The sequence below is a fragment of the Cetorhinus maximus genome, chromosome 1 (assembly GCF_964194155.1).
Source record: "Cetorhinus maximus chromosome 1, sCetMax3.hap1.1, whole genome shotgun sequence".
NCBI classification, from domain to species: Eukaryota; Metazoa; Chordata; class Chondrichthyes; order Lamniformes; family Cetorhinidae; genus Cetorhinus; species Cetorhinus maximus.
The window spans coordinates 91,836,554-91,856,742 of NC_135879.1; the positions used below are offsets into that span (position 1 = coordinate 91,836,554).

At 41.0% G+C, this 20,189-nt stretch overlaps 1 protein-coding gene across 1 annotated transcript; it reads left to right on the forward strand.

Annotated features, from left to right (window-relative positions):
* Positions 1-4,712: 4,712 nt before the first annotated feature.
* fgf5 (fibroblast growth factor 5) lies at positions 4,713-12,706 on the forward strand. The gene is made up of 3 exons (XM_078550695.1): positions 4,713-5,661; positions 6,871-6,974; positions 10,964-12,706. The coding sequence occupies exons 1-3, from the start codon at positions 5,388-5,390 to the stop codon at positions 11,303-11,305; spliced, it is 720 nt and encodes a 239-aa protein (XP_078406821.1). The 5' UTR covers positions 4,713-5,387; the 3' UTR covers positions 11,306-12,706.
* Positions 12,707-20,189: the final 7,483 nt, after the last annotated feature.

Sequence of the window (20,189 nt, forward strand, 5' to 3'; positions counted from 1 at the left end):
GTAGATACACCCACAGTGCTGTTAGGGAGGGGGATCCAGGATTTTGACCCAGTGACAGTGAAGGAACAGCGATATATTTCCAAGTCAGGATGGTCAGTGGCTTGGAGGAGAACTTCCAGGTGGTGGTGTTCCCATGTGCCTGCTTCCCTTGTCCTTCTAGATGGTTGTGGGTTTGGAAGGTGCTGTCTAAGGAGCCTTAATGAGTTCTTGCAGTGCATCTTGTAGATGGTACACACTGCTGCCGCTTTGCATCAGTGATGGAGGAAGTGAATGTTTGTGGATGGGATGCCAATCAAATGCGCTGCTTGTCAAGCTTCTTTAGTGTTATTGGAGCTGTACTCATCCAGGCAAGTGGAGAGTATTCCATTACACTCCTGACTTGTGCCTTGTAGATGGAAAGGCTTTGGGAAGTCAAGAGGTGAGTTACTCACCACAGGATTGCTAGCCTCTGACCTGCCCTTGTAGCCACAGTATTTATATGGCTAGTCGGGTTCAGTTTCTGGTCAATGGTAACCTCCAGGATGCTGATAGTGGGAGATTCAGCGATGGTAATACCATTGAATGTCAAGAAGAGATGGTTAGATTCTCTCCTGTTGGAGATGGTCATTGCCTGGCACTTGTGTGGTGTGAATGATACTGGATATTGTAATATTGTAAGATCCAAGCCTGGACATTGTCTGGGTCTTGTTGCATTTGGACATGGACTGCTTCAGTATCTGAGTCGTGAATGGTGCTGAACATTGTGCAATCATCAGCAAACATCCCTACTTCTTATGATGGAAGGAAGGTCATTTATGAAGCAACTGAAGATGGTTGGACCCAGGGCATTACCCTGAGGAATTCCTGCAGTGATGTCCTGGAACTGAGATGATTGACCTCCAACAACTCCCCAAACATCTTCCTTTGTGCTAGGTATGATTCCAACTAGTGGAGCATTTTCTCCCTGATTCCCATGATTCCAGTTTTGCGAGGGCTCCTTGATGCTTTACTCGGCCAAATGCTGCCTTGATGTCAAGGGCAGTCACTCTCATCTCACACTATACGTTGCAAGTGCTCACCTCAACTACATGTTGTATGTGTTTAATTGGATGCAAGGAGCCTTTGATTGTCCCGAGATTGTAAAAGTAGCCATATTAATGCTAGTTCTTTCTTCTGTTGATTGTATTCAAAAACTCTAGGATCCTCAAACTAACGAAGCAACAGTGATTGCACTCAAAGACTTGATTGTAATAAGTATATCATAAATATCTACAAATCCTCTTGCACATTTCATCTCAGTCACATCTCATTTAAAATGGATTAATTGGAACATTTCATCAAAGAAGAAGTTAACCATTCTTTCAAAATTCTTCCCATTCTTTTGTCTCTTAAAAGTTAAATCAGGCATACAGAAGCAGGTTTCATAACTAAGGCATTGATTGACTACAAAGAGTTTTCTTTACCAAAGGCCCCATGTAAAGAAGTCCCTATTTTAAAATAATGGCTGGAATTTTCTGGGGTAACTGGTGGTGGGTTGGGAGATGATGGGCTGGTAAATTGCCATAGTCATGCTGGGTGCGTGCCCACCGCCTTCCCACCACCATGCCATTTTGCCAGCATTGGGAAAGTTGGCAGACAAGCCACCAGCTGAGAGCCCAATTGAGACACTTAAGTAGCCAGTTAAAGACCTCTCCTTGTTTCTGCTGACATTTTGAAAGTGCCAAAATCACCCTCCATCATGTGGGTAGACTTCCAGCTAAACCCAGGTGGCTTTCCAGCAGCCTCTGGGAGACTACTTTTTCAGCACTCCATGCTCCACAACAGACCTCCCTTAGCAGCAGTAACGGTCGTGCTCCTCCATGGCAACAGTGCCACCTGCCTTCAGCAATACACCCACCGCTCACTAGGGCCTACTTGTCTGATCCCATGGCCCAGATCCCACTTACCTGACTTTGAGGCCACAGAGTCATCGGCATGCTTTCATTCTCTTGGTGCAGTCCCAGCAATGGCCACCAGTAGGGAAGGTGCTGCTGAGGTGATTGGGCCACAGTTCTTGGGGATGAGCCGCCATCCTTAATAGGATGACTACTCCACCTGCAACCAATTAAGTTGCCACTGATGAAATGGTAAAATTTTGCCCTGATGGCCAAAGCAAGGTCAGCTCCTGTTTTCAGTCCCAGTGACATAACCCTTCCTGCCACCATAACATTCTGCCCAATTAATTATTTCCAAGATGTTGCAACTGTTACATCACATCACGAGGCTACATTGGTGGCTCACGCATGATGGGCCAAATGGCCTACTTTGTGCTACAAGATTCTTTGCTTCCATGTCCACTTAGACATGTCCTAGTCTTTAGGTTATGATGATTTTTATATCAAATGTTCTAATTTGAAGAAAGCAAATTACACTGGTTTTCTCCTACATTAATGTAGCTGTTTTGTGCTTATGTTATGATATTGCCATGCAAATGTTATGATATTCTGCATTGAGTTCCAGGTCAAATTTTAAAGGTACCATATGAATTGACCCTCCAAATCCAACAAAATTTCAGAATTATTCCTGCAGAAATTGGTTGCTTATGAATGGGCTATTTGTGTTGCTAACTCACACTGCTCTCAAACCAGATACATTTCGTAACATTTGACTGCCTGTACTCTGTCCCAATAATGTATTGGGTGTAATCCTAATTCAATCTTCTGTACCTCTGTGGTATTTTCGCCCCACTTTCCATTCCAATACCTTTATGGTCACTTTGAATAAGATTGTCAATCTATGCCAAATAGTGGCTAGCTCTCTGCATTTGGCTGCACCAATGGTATTAGGTTGAGACTACTCAAACTAATTTCAGGCAAAACCTTTACAGAAGACAAAGGATTTTATGCCATCATTCTGGCTTGGATTGGCATCCGGGTCCCAGTAGTAACAGTGTTGTAGCTCACTGTATCAAGCAGTGCCCCTTTAGAGCACTGGACTGTACTGTGACAAAAGTAAAATAACAATTTAAACCATAATTACAAACTACAGAAAAATATTTGGCAAACAAAATCCTTTCAAAGACAGGCTACCATCTGGCTCATCCAAATACAATCCATTCAATAAAAAGTTTCTCAAAAGTTGCCTTAACTTTCCTTTCATTAACATTGCTGCAATGGTGATGCCTTTTACATAAACAGCAGGTAAATAAAGACAGTTGCTCTGTTAAATGCATTAAGGACCTCCAAAGAAAATCTTTCGGTATCCAGTATGCACCTGAATTCTCAAGCTGTTATTTGAACCTATGCTAATATGCTTCAATGTAAAGGTGTAAAACAGCTTTCTTCCTAGTCTGAAATGACATCTTTGGCGTTTTCTTTAAAATAAACACGCACACATATCAGATTAAAATCCAGAACAAATGGAGCGTGACATTAGTACACTTACTTTTTCCAAGTCAATTCATTATGTTTGCTCATGAAAAAATAATTAGGGGTGACTTTTAATTGAGAGTTTGAAAGACACAATTAGGCGGAGAACATGGGAGGTGAAGTTAGATGAAAATGAACTACACTCTGGAAATCTTGCTTTCTCGGGTTACTTGACGGTGAATTCTTGTCATTAATCATTTTTGCTTCTTTTTCAGTTCAAATGTTAAACCGTGTCTGATGTAAGCACAATCCTCAAGTTACAGTTCTGAAGAGTGGTCATATTATTAAAATTGATAGGTCCAAACATTTACCAGTAGGTCAAAAACATTCAATAAAAAAGGCAGAGAGAGCTTTTCACATTCGGTGTCCTTGTGGACTATTGATTCGTGCCCTGTGTACATTGGAGTATTCCTCACCAGATTCATAAGTACATCGTTTTGTGGCCAAAGGATGCTAAAATATTTAACTTTAGCAAATAGGTAAAGTGTGGCTTGAAAGTAATACGAATTGCTATTTTAAAAGTAAGGACTATTCCTAAATGATAATTTAAACGTGTAAAGCATCGCATGTCTTTCATGCACTCACCGTTGCACATACTTCGCACGTTCTTGCACACGAACTCAAATTATTTGCTTTCTTTTGCACGCGTACATCCCCACATATTTCGTTATTTCGTGCGCAGACGTCCTCATATTCCCTTCTCTCTCTTCCACACAATAATAGCATCTAGGGAAGGCGGTTTACGTTAGTTTTGTTTTAGTTCAAAACGATGCATTACTGAGTCTCAACCCCAATTCTAATTTGCTGCCAGGGGTTTAAATTTTATTTTTCAAACACAATTCGGCACTCATGCACCAAAGGCCGTAGATGTGCACATCATGGATAAAAGCAAAATACTGCGGGTGCTGGAAATCTGAATGTGCATCAGGAATGGAAATAGATGTGCACACCAGTTTCTTTCCTGTTAACCAGCCTGAGTGAATCTAACCCATTGGCCGTATGCACACGTACACAGCTGTTTTGAATCTCCCTGGAACCTTATTGTCCAGTTAAACTAAATTGCACCGTCAATCTGCAGTGCAACATGCTGGTGCTGTTAAATGTGATTCTGGCTGTGTTGATATTCAGATTGATTTTTTCCTCGCCATACTTAAATCCGACGGCGCTGAAATCTGTCCATTATATCGTTTGCTGTAAACTTTCGATTGAATTTATGTATGTTACATCGTCATGAATGGACTATTAAATGACCTGGTTTATCTAACGCCAGATCATTGAAGCTTACATTTTACTCGTCACCAAACGCTAACAGTTGATGTGCAACCTCTTGGCCAGTTTTGCTACGTTTAAACTATTCGCCGCTGTTAATAATTCCCATTTTAGCTCGGTGGCACCAACCTGCCTGTGGATAACTTGACGGCATTGATCCATTGAGTAAAGTTGTCCTTTTATTTCATACTGCACTCTGCGACCATTTATACGTCTATTTGAAATCTCTAGAGAGAAACCGGGTCATTAGAGATCATTTTGGTTCTTGGTTAAGAACCATTAGTTTACGGCAGCCTTGAGTTTAGACATGAAATGACTCATTTGGTTGTCCCCTGTGGGACCCATTTCTGTTTGTTATGAATTATTTGTAGACTTCCCCCTACTATTAAAATTAGCCTCGTCGTGCGTGAAGTCTGCGCAGATGGCGTCCTGGCATTTTTTTGTGGTGTTAATAGCACTCTCTCCTAACCAATTCTCTTTCCATTTTATATATTGGAGACGACCATGCCCATTCTCCTGGCGACTACAGGATGAGAGCGTGTCGTTCAGATCACAGGCATGCATCTCGCAATGAGATCATTTGTGTTATAAATATCCCCGTGCCCGCAGTGCCTTTTTCATGGATATCCCTGGCGAACATACCACAAACGGTCGCTGGTGCATGGAGCAAAGGATCAGCAAAATGCGGGCATTGTCCTAGCAGCGAGCACTCCGGAGAGATCCGCTGGAAGAATGCGCCTTCACTGCCTCGTCCTCCTCTTCCTGAATCACACTGTCCGCTGCTCTTCTGGGCAGAGCGAGCAGGTAGCGTCCGCAGAACTACTTCGGGGTACAACAAACGAGAGCTCCACAGCCATGCAGAGCCGTAGATCACTCAGGAACATGTACCAATGGAATAGGTCTGGGCCCCGCACTGGAAGACTTTATTGTAGAGTTGGAATTGGTTTTCATTTGCAGATTCAGCCTGATGGCAAAGTCAGTGGCTCGCATGAAGCCAATCTATTCAGTAAGTGTTTATTCTAAATAAGTTCAAATTTCAATGACAGACCATATTAAATAAACACACAACCATAAATACCACAATATAGTCTCTGACTGGCATTTTATATGTGCAAATAACTCCAGAACGTAAGCTTGCGTGCAGTGTATCCAATGGCACATTCTAACTGCTATCGGTTAGATAATATATTTGCATGTTTGTTTTGTTATAAGTGCATTGCTTCAACTAGCAAAGAACTGCGCATTTTAAGTTGTCATAATAGGGACCCACCTATCTAACGTTTGTTCTAACTAAAGTAATAACGAGCTGGGTATTAACCAAACTATATATGTTACATTGAGGTTTTATGTATATTGGCTTTGAAGTCGATATACTAAATGTTGACATGATTCTGAATCGTTTTTAAATTTTGCATGATCAACTAATCATACAGAACACTGATAGAGTGAATCCATAATGTCCTGCGGTGTAGTGTAAGCATGTCATCACTGTTAAGCCAATTTCCACATAACTGGAAATGGCGTTTGTTTGCAAAGTTATTTTTGCTGCAAAGATCGATTTTGTGATTAGTGTTTCCGGGGTCAGGTTGTCTGGCCTATGTTTCATTGTGTGGTCATGTTAAACTGCTAAGTATGTCGGTAACAGGTGCAGGCTGTAGGGAACTGAGTGCTTGGAGTTATTGGGTTAGTAAACGGAGTGGTTGTTTCGGCCCTCGCTTGCTACAGCAATACACGGATTGGCAATTACTTATTATCGGGGAATGACTGAAGACTAATCTGAATTTATGACTTTCGAAAAAGTTTGAAAAACAGAAAACTTAGACTAGTCGTTACTGATAAGTAAGTTTTCTATTGGCGCCGCCATTAGTCATCTGAAAGATTTTTTAAAAAAAATTAACTTTGGTTTAGGACAATATCTGTCAGATTCCACAATCTCTAATTTCAGCATGTCAATAACATGGAATGATAATCCATGGCAAAATAATACAGAACAAATGAAACCACGACGCATTGTATAATAAGCAAATGATTTTCACATGTTTCCAACCTTAAATATTTACAGGCCTACTAACGCCATGGGACCTCCCACTCTTTAAAGTTACAGAAAGAGCTTTAAGAGAAGGAATGTTGTATATGCAGTCCGTGCGGGCAGTAGCCAGCGAACATATTTTAGAAATCCGGCAACAAACATCTTATTGTGAAATTTCACTTGCAGGTATTTTGGAGATATTCGCCGTGTCTCAGGGGATAGTGGGAATTCGGGGAATTTTTAGCAACCGATTTTTAGCGATGAATAAGAAGGGGAAACTCTACGCAACTGTGAGTATAATTTGATGCCGGTGGCGCTATTTTTCAAAAGATTGTACAGCGCAAAAGGAAAAGCAGAAATGTTGAATGTCAAGGTGTATATATATCAAAGCCTGTTGGATGCGCCCAGCCGTTCATTCAAATGAATGGTTTAAAATGACCTTTATCTTTTATGACATGCACTTACTGGGCGTGCTGAACGCGGCCTCTACTCTTACATCCATTTGTCTCACAGTTCTGCGCAGTACCATCATCAATCGTCTAAAAAGCGCCCAGTTCTAAGAATTACATTCAGAATTTTTCTGAAGACGACTAGCAAACCACCTCCTATAATGATCTTGCTCTGCACTAAGCATATCTTTGGTAAATAACCGAGACCTGTTCCAATACCACTTGACGCTAAAATACAGTCAAGCACCCCGCCCCACCCGCCAAAAAAGCATATATTTTTACAGCTACCCTGTGTTTAAAAAACGGCAAGCCCTCCTCTGCAATTTTACATTTTGGCACTGAGATCACATCTATATTGTCTTCAACAAATCAAAACCAATACGTGAACGGGACACAGGGCCACGCAATTTTTCAAAACCATCTCCTTACAGAAAATCACTATTAATTATCCGATGACCTAAGGGCAAAAACAAGATATGGGGTTTGAAAACCGCGCTGCAAAAAATAACATCGATGCACGGTTAAAGAAAAATGTATCCAAATTGTGGAATAGCCTTGCCACCCCCCTCCACTCTCCACTCCACTACTGTCTTTCAAAATGCGAGTATCTAAAAGGCTTCACATCGCAGAAGCTACAATTATTTCAGTAAAATAAAACATTTCTGATTCTTTTACGAGCTAAAATAGCATTACGAGCACACGGATTCAATGGATTGCCTTTAGGTTGCATCAATAATATTTGTTTCACATATTTTACTAGCTGTTAAATGTTATGTTCAGGTTGAAATTAGCGAATGCCACGCCGGCGATTAAGCTTCAAATTTAAATTATGGTCGAATTTTGCTTTTACATCACTCTGGATCTTTTTGAGAAAAAAACTAGACGATAATCCAACGTATTTGCGAATGAGGGTTTGAACAAAATTAACGACGCTAAATAAAATGGAATCATTGGATGTTATTTGGAATACCAAGCATATAAATTGACGTTTGACATCAATTGTCTTCTATTGGTACGACTAAATTTAATGCAATTATGCTAAATGGCATGTGACTGCGTACTAGTCATGGTTGGGTGAAGTTCTGTGATTGCTTAATAAGTTTTGGGAGTACAGAGAGAATCTAGCGCCCGTCAGTGTGGCGCTTTGATAGAACTCAATCAGTGAGATAAAAGCCAATGGTACAAATAATTCTGCAATCCTGCCAAATCGGTTCGCATATTAAGTTGTAGCACTGCTCCAGTCATTCTTTCTCTTATCTTGACGAGTCGCCTGACATCAGTCTCGTTTTTCTTCCCCCAAAATACAGATGGCAAAGTAATTAAATCAGTGAGTTCGAAGGATAGTGTATCCCAGCATTTTCTGCGTAGTAGCAATTATCAACCGCTGCACAGAAAAGATTTCCCTTTAATTCCTCAGGAGGATTTGACATGTTTTGAAATATTGCAATTTTTCTTCCACGTTAATCGCTAATTTGACTGCACTGAGCGTGGAAATCGAACATGCCATACAACAATGGTTTGGTATGGAATTTAAGAAAGCGCCTCTCTCTAATTTTGACCCACAATGGCGAAAACAAGCGGTTTGCCGAATGTCATCTAAATTCCGAAAACGAATTTTGGCATGTTTACAAGTCAATGCCATTAGCAGAAAATAGTCATTATTACTATTTGTATCTGGCTTGCTGGAATTTCATTCCTAATTTTGAGAGCTTCAAGGGAAGGCTGAGACAGGTGCAGGAGGAGGTTAGATAAATGCAGTTTCTAATAATTGTCGAAATGTTCTAAGATTACAAAAGAGGCACTGTCACTGCGACAGAGCTGGCTTTCTAAGATCATCCTCAGATTTATAACAGTGCAATGCTCAATATTGCAACATCCGACCAAAACGCACTCCATGCTAAACATGACTTTAAAAGAATTACACCTATTGAACACGCCTGAGTGAAGTTGTCATAATTGCACTGGTTGTTTATGAAAAACTAAAGACGCAATTTACCTACCGAATGTCAGTTATTAATTTCCCGCCATCAGCTTCCGGTTTGAAGTTCTTATATCTCAGTACACTATTTACTGATCCGCCCGATTCCAAAATAACCAAATGTTCTTGGAGCAAACCGCATTTATGAAGTTGATGTGGAATCGATTAGTTTGCCCAATGTACCGCAATACTACTTCCTCAATACACTGTTAGGGCGTTAAAAAAAACACTGGCTATACAATACACAGGATTTACAATACACTGGAATATACAGTGCACTGGATATACAATGCACCGGATGTACAGGACACTAGATATACAATGCACTGGATATATAGTACACCAGATTTGCAATGCACCGGATATACAATACACCGGATGTACAATATACTGGATGTACAATGCACTAGGAATACAGTACACTGGATATATAATACACCAGATATGCAATACACTAGAATATACAATACACTGGATATGCAATACAATGGGACATACACTACACTAGATATACAATACACTGGATATACAATACACTGGATGTACGATTCACTAGAATATATAATACACTGAGTATACATACACTAGAATATACAATGAAGTATGTATGGATTTCAACTTCCTGCCTTTGAAAAGAAAGATTAAAAAAAACAGTTTTGGCCATTTAAGACATTCATTAACACATTGTTACATAGAGTATTCTTTCATGGGACATTAGCAGGCTGTTTTCTGCAACTTTTCTTGGTAACCACTTCCCATCCGCCTATGCTGGAAATGATAGGCGAGCGATAATGTAGGAAGCTTTCTTCCTGAAGCTAGAAGATTTCTAGCCCGAAATCTGTGTGTTTTCAAATAGTTGATTACATTTTCTCTTCGTAAGCGATGTTGATTGATTTACTAACGATTTGCGGGACTGGGACGGGACGTGGCATCTCCTGTTAGCCATATTCAAACTTTCTGATAGTTTTCTACCAGAGAACGTTTTCTACAGAAACGGATCTATCCGAAGAGATAGGTGAATATTTTGCCAGTTTACAGGTCTAAAGCAGCACACTGGAATCCACTCTTGAGCTGAAACGTGTAGATATTCTGTGGTATTCGGAGACTACCGACCCAAAACGTAGGGATTTTTTTAATGCGATGCTTCGTATGTGGCAAAGCAAATGGGAAGTGTGCAGTGAATGGACTGATTGCTTCCCTTGGTTGTGTGAGTGACCTTGGCCCCTATTGTCCCCCTGCTCTGTGCCCACACAGTTTGGTAGTATCTGTATATACCGTGTCGCCTGTCACCGACTGCTAACTGCACGCTCCATTTCTCCAAAGGACCCAACTCTAGCAGGTCACCTAGACCTATATCATAGACCCTTGAGTGAGATGTACCTCAACCCAGAGGACATATTTGAATTCTAAAAATATGAAACAAATCAATGACCAAAAGAAAAGCAAAATACTGGAGATGCTGGAATTGTGAAACAGAAAATCTAGAAATACTCAGCAGGTCAGTCAGCATCTGTGAAAAGAAAAGCCGAGTTAAATTTCCAGGTCCTTTCAGCCCTTCCTGATCTTATTTCAAAGACCCAAAGGCTATTCGAAGGTCGCCCTCGCCTATACTGTGCGTAAAAATGCATTTATGGCAAACCGAGATAAACACGAGGGGGAATGGAAAACTCATAGGACTGGATTGAAGAAAGGTTCGAGGAGGCCCGTACGAAGAAATAAATAGCGACATGGACCAGTTGGCAAATGGCCTGTTTCTGTACTTTCAAAATAATTTTATGTAAGCGTCATCACTATATCTTCTTGATATCTGAGTAAAAGTAAAATATTAATTTTGTTTTTGCTTCTCTTGTAGACCAAGTTTACAAATGAATGCATTTTCAAGGAGAGGTATCAAGAGAACAGTTACAACACTTACGCCTCGGCCACTTACAAAAGCGAAAACAATAACCGAGAGTGGTATGTGGCTTTAAATAAACGCGGTAAAGTTAAAATGGGGAACAGCCCGCGGGTGAAACCTCAGCACATTTCTACACATTTCCTTCCAAGGTTCAAACAGTCTGAGAAAGAAAAGACCTTCAAAATTACCAGAAAAGTCGCAGAGAAAAAAACGGCACCCAAGCCGCCACCTTCATCGAGCGTCCGCAGGAAGAACACAAGCGTTGTCAGATATCGGCCAAAGTTTCGATTTGGATAGTGGCGAATGGAATTAACTCTTATTTGGTTCGGGGGACAGTGGCTTTGCTGGAAAGCAGCTGGGGATCTCAGCGGGACGAGAGTGTCTGCTTCCCCAAAGATACAAGCCACCCACATACCCATACCCTGTGGGCAGCACTGGCAGTGTAGGCCAGAAGTCTGACGGTATTTGAAATGGATGCTGTATCAGCAATGGAAGTGAGAAACTGTACGGGTACAATACAAACATCAGAACGTCTGCTGGGAGACTATATATTGTCTTGATTTCAAGCGATCCTTTATTGCAAAATATGCGCTCTTAAATATGCATTCATTTTCACTGGAAAATTGAATTTATTACCTGTAGTTCTGAGGGAGAAATGTGCTTATTTAACATAAAAAATCACGTTTGGTAAAAGAAGCAAACAACGTTTTGACCCAGGCAGAAATGTTGAGTGTGTTTTGAAAAATGTTGCATCCCTCTTTACTTTGAACGGGAAGTATCCCTTTTCCAAAGAAGTGCCATTGTTTTTCTAAGAACAAACAAGGAATTGTTCAATTCCCCCATTCTAAGATAGGTATGCGACAACGTACATTTATTTCTGCATGGAAAGCACATGCAACAGTTTGTTGGTGGAGTGGTCATATTCCGGCGGTGCACGACCCCTGAGCCGGCCTTTCTCTGGCTGAACAGGTGGAAGGATGGATTACAGACCGTCAATCAAACTATCACTTCAGAGTTCGGATGTTTAAAATATCCCTGCCATGATCCTAGCATTCCACTTCTTAACAGACCCGCAGGGAAAGGACCGCTTTACAGAGGGAAAAAAAAACCCACACATGCTTTTGGGAGCCAGCTCCTGTCTTATAGGTGTATCAGGTGGCAGACATCGACGTCATGGTCCATTATTGCACACTGTCATCAGAAACGCTCTGTTAGCAAAAATCCCTCCTGGGACTCATGTCGGGAAGGTAACGATTCCTGTGATAGCCATTGCGTTAAAACAAGTACCTTATTGTGCACAAGAACAACTTGTTCTGAGAGCGTACACGCTTGAATTGTACCTGGGTATCAGAGCCTGCTGTATTTGCAGATAACAAGCATTCAGGCAACAGTCATTTATTATGCATGCATTCTTTATTTAAATGCTTTAAACCTTTTGAAACAATATTCAGCAATAATATTATTCAAATGCAGCGCATGTATTGCTATTATGTTTGTTTACATTCATGACATTTGATTGTTGATGTTCTATGGTGATCGTCTATTTACAAAGGTTGTCTCGTTGAAAGTCGTCTGGTTGACCGTTAACATATGTTAAAGCAGCTTGTATATTTTCTCATGACCTTTTTGATCTTATGGAAAACATAAGTACCAATGCCGCAGAAAGTGATTAATGAGCATTTATTAATAAATTTCTCAATCATTTTATTTTCATTTAATGCAATGTATCTGTCTTTGAAAGCCGATTGTAAAGGAGTCAGTTCTTTTTTGCAGTGTGCATTGCATTTTCAGTGATTCTGTGATGGTTTGCATTCCTACCGAAATGCCTGGAACAGAGGAAAAACATCGAGGAAGTCCAATAGCATTCCAACCTGCGCCGAATAGGAACACCGCCCCAGTGACCTATCACATTGAACGGACGTGTGCGTTTGATAATCACAGTCCTTACACGACTTTTTTCTCTGTAGGCATATAATAGGAAATGGGAAGTCTGGCTGCCCCCGCTCTTCAAGTGCAAGTTACTGTGTCACTGATTAGGTTAGTTAATGAGTTCATATATCCCGATGAGCAATAGAATTAGCGAAATTTAATAAAACCCTCCACACACGGCAAACTAGGAAATTCAGTAATGGTTAAAGCCTTTTTGTACAATTATTACCTGCTATTAATTTTCGAGGAAGAGCTTAGCCAACCTAATAGAAAATGGAGCTGCACGGCGGTTTGACCTGCTGTATGTAGATTTTGGAAATGTGATGCTATTAGCAAGTGCATTAATCCAATAGTAGCATTTTAGGAATTACATTCCATTGGTGAGAAACTTGGTAGCAGTAAGGTAATATGCAATGTTTTTGTCTCTTTCAACTTAGTTTTATCCAACCAAAACCAATTGAATTAAAGTTTCTTTGGTTATCATAGCTTAACATGAAACCAGTTTGGACAAAATAGCACAACAATGGGAAATCGCGCTTGTAGCGAGTGTTGGGACAGAATTCCCCAGGCCTGGAGCCCATATTGCCCTTTCGTAACCACCATTGATTTTATACACATATTTGTAGCTAACTATTTTCCACTGTTTGCATGTTGCTGGAGAATTAACTATTTATATCATGTAACTATCCCCCGCCTGCTGCATTTTGCTGGTGAAAACACCCTGCCTTTTACCAGAAGATGTTGCTGCGGTTTCAGTCATGAGTTCCGAGACTCTTTTTAAATAGCCTGTTTGCTGAAAGTCCTGCCATATGTCCCGCCACTCTACAATTTATCAATTGATACAGTGCAAATCATTGCCTGACATAGCTGTGTCAATAGACGCACTGTTCAAAGATACGGCTGCAACACCCATCCTCCAATCTACAGACTATCAGAGAATGGTTAATTTACATGTTCTATGCTTTTTCCAGCCAAGCTCAGCAGAAATTTAAGGAAAAACAATTTCAGTGCAATTACTGCTGAGCTTTTAATTCTGAAGGTGGAAAATACATTTTTTAAATATTTGGCGGCAAATTATAACATCACAGGGAAAAATACAAATTGCTCACACTTCAGATGCCCTGGCTTTTCTCAGTGCAGTTCTTAATATGCTCAGTGTCTGTTTAAAACAGGCACTAGGAACATTGTAGCAGGAGTAGGCCATTCAGCCCCTCGAGCCTGCTCAACCATTCAGCTAGCTCATGGCTGATCATTGACCTCAATGCTATTTTCTCATACTATCCCCATACCCCTTGATGTCATTGGTATCTATAAATCTATCGATCTCTGTCTTCAGCATATTCAATGGCTGAGCTTCCACAGTTCTCTGGAGTAGAGACTTCCAAAGATTCACCTCTGAGTGAAAAAAACTCCTCCTCATCTCAGTCCTAAATGGCCTGCTCCTACTTCTGTAACTAAGTCCCCTGGTTCTAAACCACCCAGCCAGGGGAAATCCTTTCTGCATCTATCCTGTCTAGCCCCTTAAGAATTTTGTAAGTTTCAATGAGATCGCCTCTCATTTTTCTAAACTCTTGAAAATACAGGCCCAGTCCTCATATGACAAGCCTGGCATCCCAGAAATTAGCCTGGTGAACCTTCAGTGCACTCCCTCTACGGCAAGTATATCCTCCCTTAGGTAAAGGGATCAAAACTGTACACAATATTGCAGACTCTAAGCTTCTATACAATTGAAGCAAGATACCTTTACTCCTGTACTCAAATTCTCTCACAATAAAGGTCAACATACCATTTACCTTCCTAATTGTTCACTGCATCTGCATGTTAGCTTTCAGTAACTTATGAACAAAGACACCCAGGTCCCTTTCGACATCAACTTCCCAATCTCCCCATTTAAGATACACTCTGCACCTCTAGTCAAAGTAGATAACCTCACACTTAACCATATTGTATTCTATCTGCCATGTTCTTGTCCACTCACTAAACCTGCATAAATCCCTTTGAAGTCCCCTTACATTATCCTCACAACACGCATTCCCACCTAGCTTTGTGTCATCTGCAAACTTGTAAACTTGGTCCCCACATCCAAATCATTGATATAGATTGTGAATAGCTGGGGCCCAAGCACTGATCCTTGTGGTATCCCACTAATCATAGCCTGCAACTTGAGGATGACCTGTTTATTCCTATTCTCTGTTTTCTGTCTGTCAACCAATCCTCAATCCATACCAGTATATTACCCCTATCCCATGTGCTGTAATTTTACTTACTAACCCTCTGTGTGGGACCTGATCAAAAGCCTTCTGAAAATTGAAATACACCACATCCACTAGTGCCCCCTTATCTATTCTGCAAGTAACATCCTCAAAAAGCTCTAACAGGTTTCTCAAGCATCATTTCCTTTCATAAATCCATATTGACTCTGCCCTACCTGATCATTATTTTCTAAGTGCCCAGTTATCATGTGCTATATGACAGATTTTAGTATTTTCCCTACTATGCCAGGCTAACAGGTCTGTAGTCCCACATTTCTCTCTCCCCACTTTCTTAAACAGTGGGGTTACATTTGGAACCTTCCGATCTGCAGGCAACATTCCAAAATCTATAGAATTTTGAAAGATTAGCACCAATGCATCCGTTATCTCTATAGCCACCTCTTTCAGCACTCTGGCATGCAGAACTTTGGGTCCTGGGGATTTACCAACTTTCAGTCTCATTAATTTCCCCAGTACAACTTTTTTACTAATACTAATTTCTTTCAGTTCCTCATTCCCGCATGTGCCTTGGTTCACTACTATTTCTGGGAAGCTTTTTATATCTTCCCCCATGAAGGAGACACAAAGTAATTAATTAACTTCGCTACCATTTCCCAATTATAAATTCTCCTGCCTCTGTTGTAATGGACCCACATTTGCTTTTGCTAATCTTTTTTTTACATACCTATAGAAGCTTTTGGAGTCTGTTTTTTTATGTTTCTTGCTAGTTTACATTCATGTTTTATTCTCCTTTTCCTTAAATTTCTTGGTCCTCCTTTGCTGAATTCAAATAATGCATTGGGACCTGAGCAGGCAGATGGGCCTTAGTGTAATGTCTCACCTGAAAGGCATCGCCTCTGACAGTGCAGTGCTCCCTCAATACCGTACTGGAGTGTCAGCCTTGAATTTTGTGCTCCAGCCTTAGAGTGAGATTTGAACCCAGAACTTTGCAATTCAGAAGCTAGAATGCTGCCAGCTTAGCCACAACTGACACACACCTGGCACTGGGAGACCTGCAGATGTTCCTCGAAGAATTTCACACGTTAAGGCTAGATTGCCATATAGTTGACAATTGCATTTTGACTTTTAAAATTAGTCTTTGAAATTTAGGCATTAGAGCTACTTTTTTGGTTGCTTGCCCCTGTACCCATTTCTCACAGCAGGAGTTTTGATGACATGCGATTACCCTCATAGTTGCAAGCAGTGCTGACCATGGACATTCCACTAACTTGCTAATGGTTGTGTTGAATTTGGAGGAGGGAAAGGTAGCTGGCTGACATAACAAACACCCGGCTTCAGCTTGTTATACAGATTCAGCATAACTTCCCTGCTTTTATACACAGGACCTCTATTTATAAAATTCCGAGACCCCATATACTTTGCTAACTGCTCTCCCAAAATGTCCTGCATACCTTCAAAGATCTACGCACATGAACCCCCAGAGCAGGAGTAGACCATTCGACCCATCAAGTCTGCTCCACTATTCAAAAAGATCATGGCTGATTAATTGTGGTCTTAACTCCAGTATCCTTCCTGCCCACCATAACCCTTGACCCCCTTGTCGATTAAAAATCTACCTAACACAGCCTTCAACATATTCATTGACCCAGCCTCCAATGCTTTCTGTATAAGAGAATTCCAAAGACTTACAGCCCTCTGAGAGAAGAAATTCCTTCTGATCGCCATCTTAAATGTGAGATCTGTTATTTTTAGACTGTGCCTCCTAGTTCTAGATTTCCCCACAAGGAGAAACATCCTCTTCACATCTACCCTGTCAAGCCCAGTAAGAATCTTATATGCTTCAAAAAGATCACTCTTTATTTTTCTAAACTCCAATGAGTACGGGCCCAAGCTGCTCAGCCTTTGCTAATAAGACAGCACCTTCAGCCCAGGAATCAGCCAAGTGAGCATTCTTTGAACTGCTTCCAAAGCAAATATTGCCCTCATTAAGAGCAAAACTGTACACTGTACTCGAGGTTTAGAATCTTGTGGAGATGACGGGAGTTTCGGACTTGGCTGGAGAACTGATGAGAGCTCCACCTCACCACTTTTAGGGAATATCCATGCATCTTGTTCCATTCAAAAACTTGAGAGGCCAGCAGCGGCCCTTCTCCCGGGATCAAATACCCTGGGGGTGGAAGTCCCAACCACAGAAATCTGCCAGTGAATCAGAAGCTAACAGCTCTATTGAATAATAGCGCCACCAGGGAGCTGGCTGCTGCTGTTGGTACAATATCCACCTGAGGCCTAGGATCATTGCTGGATAATCCAAGATGGCCAATCCAAGAGTTGAGGATTCTTTCCCTTACTTCTGACGGCCAATCGTCCGATTACCGGGAGGAATCCTAAACCACCCTCCTTAAGTCAGAATCTTTTATCCTTTGTGGAGGTTCCTGATAATGAAGTGGGATATACCCTTGTATACTCTGCACAGCTGCCAATTACAACTGTATTGCTTGGTTCAACATCTGCTAATTCTGTTACCTGTGCCTTAGTTACTTTTTGTAAGCCAATCAGAATTACATCTTCTACTCACAGAAAAGTCATAGCAATTTTTAAAGCCATTTTTGCAGTCCAACCACTTTACAATCCTTCAACACCAACTCCTGAGTTCAATGTCCTTCTCCTACTCATAGTCTTAAGGTTCACCAACTCCAAGCCAAGCAAGGAATTTTAAAAATCCTGCAGAGTCCCCAATTTTGTTATGATATGATATTTGGTATTTACAAGGCTGAGCAAACCTACAAGGGAAGCTTGGCTTCACTGAGGAGGAGATGGAAGAGCTGCATGTCTCCTCCAATAAGGAGGATATCGAAGGGGATGACAGTGAAGAGGACTTCGATGGGCAGGGTGCCAGCGGTGAGGCCATTGCACTGGCCAGACAAGGCAGGCATGCTCGAGAGGTCCTCATAGCTGCAAGATTCGTGGAGAATGATGACGAGATGCAATGAAGACAGTCCTGATATCCTAACGTTGCATCTTTGACTCCTGTGTGGTTGATTGCAATTACATAGCCTCAGTCCCCAGGCTCCTGTCATGGAGTCGCAGTGGAGGCCCGAATAGGTGCTAGATTCCAGGAGGATGATGATGTCATGCAGTGAGGACACTCCATAGGCCTTCACATTGCTTCTTTGAATGTCTGACTCCTGACTGGCTGAGGGCAGCTCACTTGTGCTCTGTGATCAGGGTCATATCATGGAGACGCAGCCATGAAATTTTAAATGCACCTGCTCCTTTATCAGCTTTCAGCATCTGTCCCCTTCAGAAGCACACCATCTCTGGGCACAGATGCTGAAGAGATGGGGGCCCAGCGCCACCTCAAAGGTGCTGAGAGCACGCAGAGAGAATGATGGAACTCTGTGATGCCTGCCCATGACATTCTGGCAACAATGACAAGCACCATCGAGGTGCAGGCATCACTAATGTGTCCAGTGAGTGTGAGCCAAGACCATCATTTTGCTCTGAAGGTTACACACGGCACAGGGAAGAGGCCCTGGACTGAGACACCTGCCTTTATCGTGTGCAGGAACCAAGGTTTCACATCTGAGTGATTGTCATGATAATAATTTTCATAGTATTTTTCTGGTTTATCATAAAGTAGGTTTATGGGGGTAAGTATAGTCAGGTCTGTCTGGATGTGTGATTTAATCAAATTTGGATGCAAGTAGACTGTAATCTTGATCTAATCAAAAGAAACTAGATGTTTGATATGCTAACACGTAAACATGGATGCTGGTTTAGCATGTAAGGTGTGAAGGGGATTTGTATTTTTAGATAGATGAAAGGGATTTTAGTTTGTTTACAAATAGCCAGACAAGCAAGGCTAAGGAATGTGTTCATTTTCCCAAGGGTTACTGACAAATAGTAGCAACATGAAAGTTTTTAATATTGTTTACATATTAAAAAGGAGAGAAGGATATATAAAGGAGAATGAGGCTATGTGTCAGGGAAGGCATTGGGAGATCTAACAGTAGTGTGTGAAGTAGCCTTAATGAAGCCTCCAGTATTTGTGCATAAGCCTGCTGTCTATAGAAACTGGAGCTGAAGAAAAGTCATTTGGAATTCCACTGTCCAGGTATTGTGTTAATTGGCTGGATCTGTTTAAAATCTAAAAATCTATTTTTGGGCCATTGCTTTAAAGGGGCTGTAACTGGGAGTCAGATTAATTAGAAATTTTAGGAATTATTATAGTAGTAATTAATTAGAAATTTTAGGAATTATTATAGTAGTAATTTGTAGTCCTATGTATGTGCCTGAAATATTTTCTTTTGTTAATGAACATTTTAATTTAGCTCTTTAAAAAAACCTCTAAAAATCTTGGTGGATTTATTACTTCTGAATTCAATGCACGCATCTCAAAATAAATACAAATTGCAAAACCTTTGTGATAGTTGTGATTGTTTTCCCTCGTGGATTTGATCTACCCTGGCACATATCATCTACCGCGTCATAACAAATTGGGGGCTCATCCGGAATATTTGAAATTCCTTGACTGATTTGGAGTAGGTGAATCTTAAGCTTACGAATATGAGAAGTACTTTGGATTCAGGAGTTGGTGTGAGGGATTTTAAAGTGGTGAGGCTGCAACAATTGCTGTATCCATGGCTAAAATGTTTTTGGAAGTAAAAGATGTAACTCTGATTGGGTTACAAAAAGTATCTAAGGGTAAGTTAACAGAGTTGGCAGAGAAGTTGCAGTTGAGGTTACCTGTAAGGGCAAAGAAAGCAGATATAGTTGAAGTGATAGCACAGCATTTGAAGTTGAAAGTGATACCTGGCACTTGTAAGTCACAGCTGAATGTAGTGAGACTTCAGTTACAAATGGCGAAGCTTGAATTTGAACAAGCAATGGAAACAAAAAAAAAAACTTGAGTGAGGCAGCAGAAAAAGGGAAAAAGTGAGAGCATTTCAAAGAGAAATGGAAATGTGAAAGCTTGACCTCCAGGGGGAACAGTTAGCAATGGAATGGAGGAGAGGGTGAAGGAAAAAGACACAGAGTAC